The following is a 15,210-nucleotide window of genomic DNA, read 5'->3' as shown; positions in this document are numbered from 1 at the left end:
ATGTGTTTTTAATGGCGTATATAATTGCATTCGAGTTTATTTGAATTTAAGATGATGCGAACCGAGTAAAAACTTAACCAAATTCATTTCACTTACTTTAGGCGATAAGGAGGAGGTCACGACGTGCCCGACTATGGAATATGGGCTTTCTGTTTCTGATATATTACTGCATCACAGTATATTCAGCGAAGGTCACAACGCCAGCAACAGAAACAGAAGCAGATGTCCTAGGCGCCAAGGAAGAAACATCGACTAGTCCTACTATTCTCCAAAATGAAGGAAAAACCACAGAACCTGCAACTACAGTAACTATTTCACTATTTTAAACAACTTTAAAGGTCTAACATCTTTTTATTTTTAAGGGGAGTACAGAAACTTCTACGAAACCCACTGAAGAACGAGAAGTACCCTACGTTCATCCTACATGGCGACCGAAAAGACAGAATTGTACACCTCCGGCGATTGAGCAGTTTCCACGTCCTCTCATGGGACCATATGCACGTCGGCATGGTGGTCTAGTTATTCATGTAACTGTTGCAATTTTCACATTCCTGGGGTTGGCCATAGTTTGCGATGACTATTTCGTATCTAGTTTGGATCGGATTTGTGAAGGTTAGTATTTTGTCATACATAAAGTTATTATAATTTTATAACATAAATCGCTGTTCTCTCTTTCAATGACGAAGACTATCCCACGGAAACTCTTCATTCGATATGATATTATATTGGATAACTAAATGATAAATTACTAGGCTTTTCACTTGGTTCTACCTTTTTGTGTTACTGCGGGTTGTATAACCGAAAAATATACAAACATTTTTTTCCCTTAGCCATGAACATCTTTTCAGTCAAATTTCTACTTTTTTTAGTAAAATTTACGATGAAGTCATAAACATGCAGCCAAACTAGAGAAAACTTTCTTCCAAATTTGGCCAGGCATACCATTTTTAATCTAAAAAGTTTGGTGTTTAAATGAGGGCTCCAGATGACGAACATTTCCTATCCTATTGCAAGCTAGACGTTACCTGGATACTCCAAAGCAGTTGCCGGACTTTTTCTATTGCTTCTTAGGTTTCTCGGATGCTAATTGTAGATGTTTTTTGTTCACGTTTTCCCTTCCTTTATAATGTGCGTTACCCCTCTTAATTTGAATATCAATCAAGTAATAACAAGTGCGTATCGTTACTCAGGAATAGACACTTATTTTATTTATTTATTTAGGGCAGATCTGCATACTCCTGTAGATAGCTACTAATACACTTCAAACTTAAACAATTAACCTCAACTATCTTTAAGTATTATGCAATAAGAATTGCAATTGTATCTTCTGTGAATGCGAAGCTTCTTGGTCATTTGCCTGATAATGAAATCCTTCAAACTTCAACTCATTTTAATTTCTTGTAAGCATTATCCTACAATATGCTAGAATAATCAATGATTTTTCTAACAAGCTGGAAGATTATCCTTTACGTTACACGGCTGCCAGGAAGGAGTTCGTCGAATCTTGAAACCTGAATAAATATCCGTTTGAGAAAAAGTCATGCTTATATGTCTCGATCAAAACAGGACAATTTTAGAAGAATGCCTGGTCTTAAATAAAATTTAATTACTGCAGAACCTGTGTAATCCAGAAATGGAAAATCGACCCAATTATTTCTCACTAGTCCCTTTTGCATGCATCAACCTTTCTTAGACCAGTTTTCTGTTTTTGATACAAATAAGTATGGTCTGGAATTACCATGAAGGGATGTTATATCTCCGACAATAGCTTCTTATCAGAAATTTTCTTCAATCAAGTAATTTATTGATAGTACACTCGCTGCACTTCATACAAGAACATAGGTTATTGGTGACGAAATCCGAGGCTCAAACTTCCGACATGTTGAGCTGTTGTGTGCTAATGTAAGTGCCAGACCCAGCTCTCGCATGGTGGTTTCAAAAGATCTCCAGACTATGTCGATTAACCACCTATGAGATGGCGGCACCACAGCGGCCACACTAACCATAAAAAGTCAACAGGGAGATAAGGTGATTTTTTGACGTTCTGCTTAATTTCCTTGAGATGCAGATGGTATTTATCAAATTCCACTGGGAAGCTATCGAGTATTCCAAAAGTAAAGGCATGGAGGTAATAGCAGCATGCTATGGTAATTCCAACATGAACGCGAAAGGATCGTGACTGTTAGAGTATCTGGTAGGAACTGAATTGTAGCCCCTCAATTTAGGTAATGAACTCAGTTTCTTTAACGTGGTTAGGGGATAGGCCGTCGACATCATAACAAGGATACTCTCACGGAGCTCTAAAGTCTAATTCAACGTCTGATTGGAGTCGGTATAAAGATTCACAGTAAGCTCTAAGGCGGGCTAAAATTATAATATCTTGGAGACGTTGCAAAGAGGGAGTTGAAGTGGATCCTTGTCAAAGAACGTAGTCAACAGCTGGGTTATCGACGATTACAGAGCTTAAGGTATACAGAAAGCAATGAAGAAATGTCAAACCATTTGATTGAAGTGCATTTCTCATGCAGCATCCAAAATCTCAAAGTTATATCACTGGAGTGAGTAAAATGGGTATTTAACTCGTTCCATAAATACAAGTCTGCCGGACCGGATAGCATTACTCCTGCTCTAGTAATAGAGACAATGGATTCTTAGGGTCTAAATACTCGGAGTACACAGCGTACATGGCTGGTACATATTTATATTCCATTTAATAGTCGCGATGTGGAGGGAATATTTATTCCCAAACAAGGGAAACTTACCTGTATGAACACAAAAAAAGTCTACTACTACTAAAAGCATTGGGAAGCCTAGCATACCGGTTCATAAGGGATACATACATTCCTAGGTGACCATCTAGGGAGTGCACACTTCAGGAGCTCACGGCAAAAGTTGAGAAGGTGATGTCCAAAAAACAATATGCGTTCATGGACATCGAAGGTGCCTTCAATTATGCCTGATTTGCGACGATTTGTAAAGCGGCAAGACAGTATGGAATGGATCCTTCACATGTTTGAATGTAGAAAAAATCCACACACTAGTCCGATAAAAGTGCTTTGAGGCAGGATGTCTTAGAGAAGGGTTTTCTCTTCTCTGTTATGGTCTTTGCACAAGCATTTGCGGGCAATTTAGCAATCATAATTATCGCCAAGTTTAGTACTGGACTAGTTATGTTCACTACGAACATTAGGTGGGGAGCTATAAGCTACCCACCCATCAATGGCGGGAATCAACTGGTACAAAAAGTCAAGAATTTAGGAGCTAACAGAAAAACACCATATCCAGGAATAAAATCAGAGATTCTACAGATCGTCCTGATGCTGTAAAACTGCAATTGGTAAGACCTGGGGACTTTCACCATTGCAGATTCATTGGATAAAGTTCATTTTAATGTATCCATGCATTGCGTGGTGGCCAAGATTGAATCTCGTAACATCTGGAAGCTGCTGACGGTATATTCAAAGGCTAGGTTGCCTAAGTATTATTGGAGCAATGGATACTAGGCCGACCACAGTAATCGAAGTTATCCCAAATGTGTCCCCCATTCATTTGGGGGTGAAACAGAGCAGCATATAGGTTGGATACCATTGTTGCGTGTTGCGTGCGGTCATGTGTTCATCAGGAAAATCCTTGGCAAACACAGGTGACTTTGATGCCTGCCGTTTTCCAAATTCATCTTTGAAAAGACTAATTCCGTCGTAATCACCAAAAAAGAATGACGGTCGATAAATAACTACGAGCATTTTAGTATTACAGACCTAATCATCTTCACGGAAGGGGCGATCTCAGAGGAAGATACCTCGGTAAGGTTTTCTTAAACGAAGAATATGCGCACCTTTAGCCTCTACAGAATGCTTTAAGATTCGCAGAAACCTACGAACGTGCTAGACGGGAGGTCGTTGAATAGGCGATTTCCACTAAATTAAACGAAATTTACTACAAGCTGTAGACGTAGTACACTTTCACCTCATCAGGGATAACTACATCACCTTTGTTGGTAATTAGGGAAACTCACATTACTCTAATGTACCGGCGTGTACTCTAATGAACCGCCATGTAGTGCACAGATTGTACAGATTGGCCTACCGATATGACTCCTTGCGTGCCATTTAGTACCGTGTTACGTGATGCAATGATGCTGTAGATGAAATTTTCTAAGATGGAATTAGGGAAGTACATATGGCGTTCTTGTAGCGTTTACATAGTCAGCACTGACAGAGGGTATGCCGCATATTACCGAAAAACTGGAAAACAACATGGAAAACCACGCCGTTGCAACATCGACAGATTTATTTCCACAAACAACTAGGCCAACAAGAATATTGGATCCAAATGTGATATTAGAGCACAAATTAGGGACAATAAAAAATTTGTTGCAGCCAATCTTCATCAGCGGCTTAACAACCGGTATCCGGTCTATCATTGCCTTAGCAAGGAACTCCAGACATCTAGGTTTCGCGCCGAATTCCGTGAATTCAGTATTCCTAAAAGCAGTCTGGCGTTCTGGCCTACGCTATTGCTCCATCTCAGGCAGGGTCTGCTACGTCTTCCGTCATACAGATTAAGTGATCAGGCTACCGCAATCTATCAAGCCGGATGTTATCAACAACCAGGCAATCGTGGGCGGCTGTCGTTATATACTACAGGTTGGAGCCAATAGCAACAGGATTTCTGGGAACCACGAGTTTCAAGTAGCATTCGTTTACGATAAATCATTTAGCCACTTATTTGAATAATTCCCAACTTATCAACATCGAGGTACACAAGTGGCTACTATGCTTTCGGCTCGTCTTCGCTTCTATATTCCTGTGTCAGGGAACCGAGAGATGAGAGGCATCGCCGCGCTGACCCGCTGACTCTAGAGGTTTAATGGTGGCTCGACAAGCAGTCAAAATAGCTATATTTCACTTGGTAGTGCGATCACCCTTTATTCTTATGGGCAGGCTTCCTGCATCTCCGGTATCTCTACCTAGGAAACGCTGGCAAACTTTGGAAGACGATTCACATATATTTTGTGTATCGCGTTCCAAAGCTTATTTATAATCCGTTGATGGAAAATACGATGTCATAATCTTGCAGTATATTGCTGGTCTTAGAAACATTTCTCCTGAAGCCTAGCTCACGTGTAACGTAGTCTATTAAAGATGGTCAAAATCCTCTTGGTAGCAGTTCCAAGATATTGCTATAACCAGAGGCTCGCTTCCCAGTAACCTGATTATAAAAGTCTATTTGCATTGCACAATACAACATACTTAACAAGGAAGTTAAGTAAGGATATTAGTTATCTACGAGTACGATACTAGCAATGCTCTTAATAGCTCAATTCCAGCAGCCACCATCGGTCTCCTCTCCATATCCGCACCCAATCTTTTTTACAGTCTCTGCCAACCAGTTCTCTCAGAGATCCCTACAAACCACGGTTCTTTGCCATCTTTGAAGTCGGCCCACAATTGCCAGAGAATATTTTTTTATTGTAAACGGTTTGCCGCTATCTCAAAAATACAAATTTAATTTAATTTCTTCTGTATTTAGTGTATTCTTCCTATCATTAACTGCTGTCTTATAGTATTCTTTAGGACGTCGTTTTTCGATTTACCGAACTTTCTTCTTTGCTGCTATTTTTCGGGCGGCCATTCATATCTTACCTCTTTGAGCTGGTGCTCGAACATTACTTGTTCTCTTTTCCGTAATAGCTTACCTATTTCAACATAATTTACTTGTATACTACTTTAGTATGGTTTTTTAACTGAATAGAATCTTAATAATTTATTCCCTTTTTACAGAACTCAAATTATCTCCCGACGTTGCCGGAGCGACCTTCATGGCTGCTGGTAGTTCAGCTCCCGAGCTAGCGACCGTGATAATTGGTGTCTTCTTTGCGAAAGATGATATTGGCATTAGTGGGGTCATCGGATCAGCGGTTTTTAACATAATGTTTGTTATATCAGTGTGCGCTTTGTGTTCAGGAACCGTTTGCCAATTAAATTGGTGGCCTTTGGTACGGGACTGTTTCTTCTACGCGTTATCGATTTTAGTCATGCTAATTATCATTTGCAATGATGTTATCTCATGGGTGAGTGCAATCCTCATTAATCTTAATTACTAAAACTAATCATGCAATCGTTTTGAATTTGCAGCCAGAATCTGTAGTCATGCTTGTCTTCTACGTAATATACTGCATAACATTACACTTTAACGCACCTCTAGAAAAATGGGCACTTTCTCTCAATCTTCCAATCAAACTTCCTTCTAAAGAAGAACAATCTGCTCTCGTTACTTATAAAAATATTCCAGACAGCACTTACACCCAAGGACAAGACAGTCAGGCCGTTACAAGCCTCTCACAAGATCCACAAGGGCAACAACAACAAACCGGACAACAATATGATCAAACTAATGAATATCAAGCATATATCGATCCAAACGCAAGTTGGGATCCAAATGCTGCCTGGGACGATGCGCCAGCCAATCCTGTACAAACGGCACCGGCTGCCGATTCATGGGGAAATGATTATAGTGCGCAGAATACTGGATGGAATCAGAGCCAAGGACAACAAAATTACGGATACAATGCAGCGCAAGAAGAAAAAGCTATCAGCCCAGCTGCTGATCAACCCGACAACACTTCTCAAAAGCCACAAGTGGCTCCACAGTCAGCCCAACCGGGATACTACAAGTCCAAAGATCCAAAAGCGCAGGAGCCCACAAATCCTCTTGAGAAACCTGTGGATGGAGGTTTGCCAGCACAAATTTCTTGGGCCGTAGTTTATCCTATTCACTACATGTGCCGGTTAACTATGCCGGATTGCCGCACTGAGAAATATCGGAATTGGTATCCATTCACCTTCCTGGTTTCGATGATTTGGATATCATTCTATTCATATTTTATGGTAAGCATTTTGCTCTTGTATTCAGAACGACTAAATAAATTTGGCATAAACCGCAGAGAGATCTTTCGAAATAACTTTTCTTTGTAAAAATTAACTTATGGATTTGTCGGCTAACTCACTCTCACTATTCTCTATCGCAGGTGTGGATGATAACAATCATTGGGTCAACGCTCGGAATTCCAGACACGGTGATGGGCTTAACATTTGTTGCAGCCGGTGTTTCAGTACCAGACGCTCTGAGTTCAATTGCAGTAATTAAAGAAGGCTATGGTGATATGGCTGTATCGAATGCAGTCGGCTCAAATGTCTTCGATATTCTAGTGTGTCTTGGCTTGCCATGGTTTATTCAGACGGCTATTATTGCACCTGGATCTCATGTTAATGTTATTTCTAAAGGTAATTCGTAAATGAGCTAATGTAAACTCAGAGCATACAGCGTCTACTTTTGTACCTCTTTCAGGCCTTGCTTACTCTACACTATCACTTCTATCAACTGTTATCTTTCTTTTATTATCCACCCATTTGAATGGATGGAAATTAGATAGACGATTGGGAATTATACTAATGCTATGGTACTTGTTATTCATCACACTTGCATCATTGTACGAATTAAATGTATTCGGACAGCTCAATCCACCAGAGTGCTCAAGTAAGTTTTGAATATGTGTTCGCCCCCTAGAAAATCATGGAAGCTTTTCCTACCGTAAGTTCGAAAATCAATGGACTCGTTAATTACTTGCCCTTGTTCCTTCCGATATTTTGGGTTTGTACAATTTTTTTCCTCCTCTTGTAAATGTAAATCTCCCTGTCTCTAAATCTAAGGCTAACTAATAACAGCTATCGTATCAAGACACGAGCTCGTTCTTGGAATGTGGGTATGCTCGTCGACAACGGTATGGAGGATCTTCAGTGTGTTAGACTCGTTTTCTCCAACTTGAGCGTGTGCTCCAGCGTTATAAGCCATACATTCTGGGCTTAAGCGAAGTTAGATACTTTCGATCAGGACACCAAATTTCACATTCCAGTCCAAAATGAGGAACATTGCAATAACCCAGGGTTACGCACGAACTCGAGCTTCAATACCGTACGAAACCCCGTGGAGTCTAGAGAGGTTTACACCGTGACAAAATGAAACTTATTATTACGCTGGTCAGGGAAGCAGTAGCTGCTGCAGATAGCAATGAATTCAGAATCGTATGCCACATCACGAAAGAACATGTATGCGGTCTTGTCGGGAGGACGTGGAGCGCTTCAATGGATTATGACATCTTTCCTCAAAAACTTCAACTACGCTCATGACATCTACTTGCTATCTCCCCATGACCATTGGCCAAGTGGCTCTCGATTTTGAGAAAAAGGAAGTAGAATCAAACAGAGAATAAATACCAATAAAACTAAGGTTCTCAGTCTGATGGGTCTTCGCATTCATCCTATCTGCATTAATGGGTAAAACATCGAAGGCGTTGATCAATTTGTTATCTCAGCGACGTCGTTCCTGCCGACGGGGGCACCGAATTTGATGTCACTCGGTGAATTAACAGCAATCTGCCTTCGTTGTTTTGTCGAAAACCTGAAAATGTCACTGCTATCCGAAAACAGGCTAATTACTGGCGGTCGTGTTGATGAGAAGGAAGAAGTGGCATAGGATAGGTCATGTCATGCAATCTGAAGATGGCTGACGAGGGGAGCACATGACACAGAACGGTGGAGGGGAAACGCATCTAAGCAAGTCAACAATGGCGCATTTCGCATACTTCACAAATTACCTTGACGCGTCAGTTCTTAACAAAACTACCAACGCGTCTCCAGCTCTCTGGAATTGACAACACTATCGACGTCAGGACACTGCAGTTTAGACAATGCGGCCTCAAGTGAACGCACTATCCCCGAAGAATATATCGACATCTTGATTCTAATTATAAAACCACTGGGCAGCATCAAGTTCCCTCATACACCAATTTAGCGGTGTTAGTAGCCAACTCTTCGCGAAGCACTGTTCGGGCCCCTAGCAATACTAATTGTAGGACTCTGGCGCAAGACGGATTATGGGCCATAAAAGCAACCTTCAGCATTCTGTACTGTTTGCCATATGCTGTTGTTCTATGCCGTTTAAAACTAGGAATTTGCTTAGCTCCTCCAAAATGAGTCGAGCAAACGTGTCTTTCCGCAGTGATTGTTTCAGCTGAAACTTCGAAACATATTTATTGTCGACATAAAACTTCCGCATAGATTGTGCGGGAATGTCCGTCAAAGGTGTTACTTCCCCATGGGCATCTGCAATTGCTGAAAAATTAACATTCTAAGGATATCTATCTTGAGAAATTCTGGATAAACTATCTGAAAAAAAAATCGAAAGAAGATCTAAATTGAAGAGACATTGAAAAATATTTTCTAAATATTGTAAAACTATAGACTCTGAGCAAGAAACGACCAGAGCAACATCCAAACAATTAAAAAAGAAATATAGGTCTCACACTATAGACATTCCTGAAAAGTTTGGGGTGCTTTGAACAGTCCGAAGAGTTCGATTTGATCATACGTCTTAGCTAGATCTAAGGTGAAAAGTATTTGGCAATTTGTTAATTTATGCGCAAAATCGTGGATGGGAAGTGGTAACGTAACCTTCCGTAAGTCTGAGCATTTAAGCTATGCTTGTCTTCGCAAGATAGTCACTGTATATTCTGGTGAAAGGCGAAGTGTAAAAACGAAATAGTGCCGTAAAATCACAAATTTTGTCTTCGCGACAGCAAATTTTTCAGGTGTTAAAGGTCATACATTCGAAAATATTGGACGCTGAGTATTGCCAATGTGGTGTTGAACGTTGTGCTTCAGTGGCTGAATAAAACTAATCGCCATTCCCGCAATTTTTCCTGAATTTAACCAGCACACTTACTGGTTAAGTTTAAATGCAGTTTTTTAAAGACAAAAGAATAAAACAAAAAAAGAAGCAAGCAAATCGAATAATAAATGGTCAAGCAATCTCAAAAAGTATCCGGAAAACCTGATGTCATAAATACAATTCATATGAATGAATGTGCTTGTTAGTTATTGACTTGCATGAAATTTCCCAACTTGCCTTTACAAACAAAAATTCAAAAAAAAACCAACGCGAGTTTCAGCTTGAAACATTGAAGGATGATTCTTAAGACTGTTTTCTATAGAAAAAAATATGTCGACTTAATAGATGGGAGAGTTATTGATCGCCCAAGGGTAAGGTTTCGTACAAATGATTTAACTTGATCGGCTCACTTGCCTTTCTTCAATAAACTCTTGACTTTCCAATTCAATTCTTCTTTAATGACGTTGAGTTTTACAGACAGGTTATTATCTCGCTTAATTTCTTCCCGACAAGAAATGTACAGCAAGTTATAAAGATAAACACGAACAAAACCAAGTTCCCAGATTGACGAGATATCATACTCTGCATCAATGGGCAGAACATCGAGGTTGTCGATTAACTTGTGTGGCACCGATCTTGATGTTTACCGACCCATTAACAGGGCTAGATCCGCATTCGCTGCTTTGTCTTTGCAGATACCTGCATCAACATCATGTTGAGGTTCTTCTGAGCCAATTTTCTGTCTGCGGTGTTATAGGGGATCAGCACTTGGAAAGTAACCGCCACTGTTACTCAAAGGTACCAAGCCTTCGCCAACACCTGTTTCCGCCGCGTCATCAGGGTGCTCTTGCTTGAAAAAATCTTAAGCACTGAGCTGAATGGAGTACGGGCCAGGTACCGGTAGATGTGTCAATAAGAGGCCGGAAGGGATAGGTCGCACTTTAATACATTACTTGCTATGCAATGCAATGGAAACCACTGTAGAATAGTGGCCGACGAGTGGGTCGTCCTAGATACACATTCTGCAGAACAGTAGAGTAGTGTCGGTTTCTCAGGAAGACCTGGGGAGAAGTAATGCATATTTCGTCCAAGCAACCGTGGGGACGCTTCCACTTTCAAAATATTGGCCACCAGATAGTGGTAAAACAAACACCATATAGTGATAAAACAAATTTATCCACATGTGACCAACGCTGAATTAAATGTCACAGAGTTGTAAACCTTAGCAAGCATAAATCAGTGTTAAGTCACGTTCGGGAAACTCTTCGAAGTCAAGAATTAAAAGTAGTACCAATTGTTTGCATTGTGAGGAAAAAGAGGAAGAAGGGAAAGGGGACGATTCTCCGCACAAGTGCTTAATGACTTCATTTGCTTTTAGGCTGGCAAGATGAAGTTTGAAATACGAAGTGCGAGTCCTTGTTGGAAGACGTTGCGGTAGACAAGCACATCCGAAGTTTCTGCGAACTATTGTTCACCTGATTTTTGCATCAGAACTCTTAATCTCACAGGGGCAACAAGTTTTAGCAGAATAGCCACCGACCAACAGAATACTCCTTCTGGGCCGATTCCCATCGTTTTAACAAGTGTGGTAGGCAAGTTTGTTGAAGTTTCTCTGAAGACTCGGATACATTTAAGAGATCTATCATCAAGCGCCCATAACTTCCAAATACTTCTGTTCAACGATATAAATGTAAAGTTACTGCACCGTCGAGGGAGTGGAGATGAATTGGAAGATTCAGCGCAGGTCCGCGTTTTGCGCGAGGGTAGGAATAGAAACTTAACAACGGTAAACTAATTTTGAAATTGGAGGACAGCCCGCATCATTTTCACCCCAGAGCTTTTTCCCATGACCGTGGTTCCCAGTCTATGTAAGAATTGTCATATATGTCAACAAATCTCAAAGTCCCAAAGCGAAGTAAATTTGTTGTATTAATGAGGTATCAAGACGCGAAAAGAGATCCTTGCCTTGTAATCAATCAATCAAATCAAACACTCTGTGAGCATGTGCTAATAGTTAATATAAGCTACCTCCCCATACGCCCCGACCATCCGGTTCAATTGAGGAGGTAACTTAAGCTTACTCTTCTCACCGCGATGTCCTTAATGAAGAGGGACAAATATTATAGAAGATGGTTCTGTTTTTACCGTAATCGCGTGGAAAATACGTATATATGAAGGACCGGAAATCCTCATCCCATACCTCACAAACTAGATTTTACCATCAGTTTTGTCGCGCATTCATCATCATCATCAACGGCGCAATAACCGGTATCCGGTCTAGGCTTGCCTTTTGCGCCGAGGTCCACCAATTCGATATCCCTAAAAGCTGTCTGGCGTTCTGACCAACGCCATCGCTCCATCTCAGACAGGGTCTGCCTCGTCTTCTCTTTCTACCATAGATATTGCCCTTATAAACTTTCCGGGCTGGATCATCCTCATCCATACGAAGTGACCCGCCCACCGTAACCTATTGAGCCGTTCAGATAAAAGAGCATCTCACTGTCGTACGATGTTTCTCTGATATTCCGAAAAGACTAACGGAGGTAGGTTAATCGAAGCTTTTTTAATGTGGATCATCTAGGTAAACTCTGCTAACGAATTTGACACTCTGAAGATAAATTGTTCTGGCAAAAAATTGCGTACTTTGTAGCATCCGAAGCGAAGTATGATTCTGGTTATATTGGATTTAACAGATCGCATCCTTACTACATGAATTGCAAAAATGGGTCTTAATCGTTTGGAACGGTAAGTGGCGTGACCCTGGCAACATAGCGAGAAAACTTGTGTTCGGTATGGAACTAATCCAAGGCGAAAACTAACTATTAAAATTTATATCCACCCTCTTTACCCACTTGCTCGTCAGCCCTGACTGCCGGGTGCCACAGCAAGGGTGTGTCAGGTAGAACCTTACTTGAAGAGCTGAGCTTTTTCTAAAGTTTTTATTACTTTGGACGATAGAATCGGCAAAACCAATTGAACCAATACCAGTATTTTAACACTTCAAATTAATACAAATTACTGGAAGTTGTGAATAAGATTGAAATTCTTACAAGAGATGAACTGCCACTTATCCATATTTTCTTTCTTACAGGCTCATATTAAGTAAAAGAAATGAAAAGGTTTCAACTGGCATCATCGTCCATAGCAACACCGAACAGCAGCAGGTTTTATCATCACTGTCGTTGGAAATCACCATAATCGTTTTTTAGTCAATTTTGTTCAGCTTAAACAAATTTTATTTTATAAGTACATTCCGAAGGGAGTGCAGACATCTACGTTATAATATAGAAACAAAAAATAAGCCCCACTGAAAAGTAACATTCATTTCCATAATAACGAACTTTATTACCTAATTTGTAAACATTTTGTGATATTTTCGTTGTAAGAATAAATAAGTTAAGTTCATCATGTACACAGTTCATCCAAGCATCGCTTGATAATAGCATTTGTTAATATTATTATAAATAATATAAAATGATGTTATGCAAACATATAAAGACACCCATAAATATAAAAACACATTGAAAATGTAAAGTGAACAGCGAAGTAATCTAATATTATTAAAGTTATAAGTAAGGACAATGCTTTGGCAAAAGCAACATCTTATGAGTATATACAGACACAAAAAAGAAGGAAGATGGAAAGTTATTGAAAGTAGCAAGGATAGTTAAATAGTTATAGTACGATTGAAAAATTATTGATAAACGTAAAAGCATGGTGTATTATGATTTTAACAAGCAAGACTTGGAGAAAAAGAAAATATTTTAGACTTCCTTGACGCCTCGGGGCGTTATCACAAATATGAAGTATTCTCGTTGCAATTATTTCTGGAGTGATCAAAAGAAAACAATAAATCATCAGATTAGTTCAATTAGTGATTTTTAAAAAGAGTAATTATCGTTCAATTAATGCTTGATATTATTGAAAAAAGATAACAAGAATTTTATATAGATCATAAACCGGTATTTATATGTGAAATAAGATAAACAGTGTAGTTTGTATATTATTAATGTGTTAATTACAAAAAGAAACAAGTAAAAATGGAATACATGTGAGTGTATTCCAGTTGACCTAACGTTCAATTATTGAGTATCAATTATATATACACACGCAATCAATACAATAAAAACTGCGAATAAATATATATAATGTGAATTAATATAAAAGATAACTAGTAATGCTGTAGCTACAGGAACCAGGTGTAGATTAGTTGGATAAAATTTTAAATTATGTAATTTATGGTATTCTAACACTAAGAGCTGTTAATTGTTTAGTCTAATTGAATTCGGGACAGAGTAAAAAGGATCATAAAATAGCGCATTGCAGAAAGTGATCATGGGAAACAATAGAACTTGTTTCACTTACCCACAATATTCTGTTGTCCATCATGTTAATAGTTTTACCGAGAAATCGGTAGAAGTTGGATAGTTACATTACACAAGTAGAAATATCACGAAACGAAACACTGAACAAATAGTCACAGCACATAACCAAATAATGCCTACTATAAACGTAAATAATATACGATAAAACTACATACATTAAAGAAGCAACCCCAAAGAAAAAAAACAATTTTTTGTTGATTATGCAACCAAAAAAATAAAAAGGATAAATCGTAAGTCTGCTTGGAAGAAACAAACATCAACGACTAATTAGTAACAATTTCTACCTGACAAAAACATTTAAATATTAGAAGAGAACAACCAAACCACAAGAAAAATAACATTCGAAGGTAAATACTTTTAGTTTAGTAAAAGGAGAAATGTAAGGAAGCCCCAATGTTGATGACAATACCCTGAATTAGTTATGAGAAGAAATTGATTATGTATAAATAAAAAGTTTAAGTTATCAATGTTCCACCTTAGTGACAAATAGGATTGAATACGTTATTAAAGATAAAATAGTTGCTATATATTCGATTTTAGTGAGAAAAGGTAGAGAACATATTTATTTTTTTAACTCATTTGTTCTACACATTTCATTTCGAACTGTTCGAATTAGTTAAATTAAGTATATCTAACTTGAAGCTAAAAACTATATAAATTGCATCTTAGTACTCGTATCTTAGGCTCTAAACTTTAAACGAGAAAAAAAAAATAAATTTATTTGAACATGTTGATTCGATTCGATTTTGCTGAATAAAAGCATAAACTAAATTAATATATTGTAATTGAACCAGTAAAAATAGAAGATCAGAATTTATAACGATTGAAATATAATAATTATGAATTGAATAACAAAAAATTAAAAAAAAAAAATATAAACAACTTCCATAAATGTTACTACTATGATTTCGGAAGCTATACAACTTTTCCTTCCCACTTCTTCAACTTTAAATAACAACAAAAGCAAATCCTGTTTACAATAAATTAAAATAAAAGTATTTGTTGAATGTATTGTTCATCATTATTATATAATAAAATGCCATTTGTTTTCCTGAATGCAAAGTGTTTTTCTGCGATATGCTGCATTTCTTTACGA

At 38.5% G+C, this 15,210-nt stretch overlaps 1 protein-coding gene across 3 annotated transcripts in view; it reads left to right on the top strand.

Moving 5' to 3' along the window:
• LOC119650717 (probable sodium/potassium/calcium exchanger CG1090) overlaps positions 1-15,112 on the top strand; it is a 33,086-nt gene extending 17,974 nt beyond the window's left edge. For 2 of the 3 annotated variants that reach the window (XM_038053730.1, XM_038053728.1), the window contains exons 2-8: positions 102-305; positions 363-612; positions 5,784-6,073; positions 6,138-6,890; positions 7,031-7,286; positions 7,351-7,539; positions 12,821-15,112. In XM_038053730.1, coding sequence (XP_037909658.1) covers positions 102-305; positions 363-612; positions 5,784-6,073; positions 6,138-6,890; positions 7,031-7,286; positions 7,351-7,539; positions 12,821-12,831 — 1,953 coding nt within the window. In that variant the 3' untranslated portion in view covers positions 12,832-15,112. Of the gene's footprint in view, positions 1-101; positions 306-362; positions 613-5,783; positions 6,074-6,137; positions 6,891-7,030; positions 7,287-7,350; positions 7,551-12,820 lie in introns of those variants that run through there. The other variant, XM_038053729.1, reaches the window with a different exon arrangement.
• The last annotated feature ends 98 nt before the right edge of the window (positions 15,113-15,210 follow it).

Source organism: Hermetia illucens, chromosome 3 (genome assembly GCF_905115235.1).
Source record: "Hermetia illucens chromosome 3, iHerIll2.2.curated.20191125, whole genome shotgun sequence".
Taxonomy (NCBI): domain Eukaryota; kingdom Metazoa; phylum Arthropoda; class Insecta; order Diptera; family Stratiomyidae; genus Hermetia; species Hermetia illucens.
The sequence above is the reverse complement of the archived record's forward strand: the minus strand, read 5'-3'. Positions and strand labels throughout refer to the sequence as shown.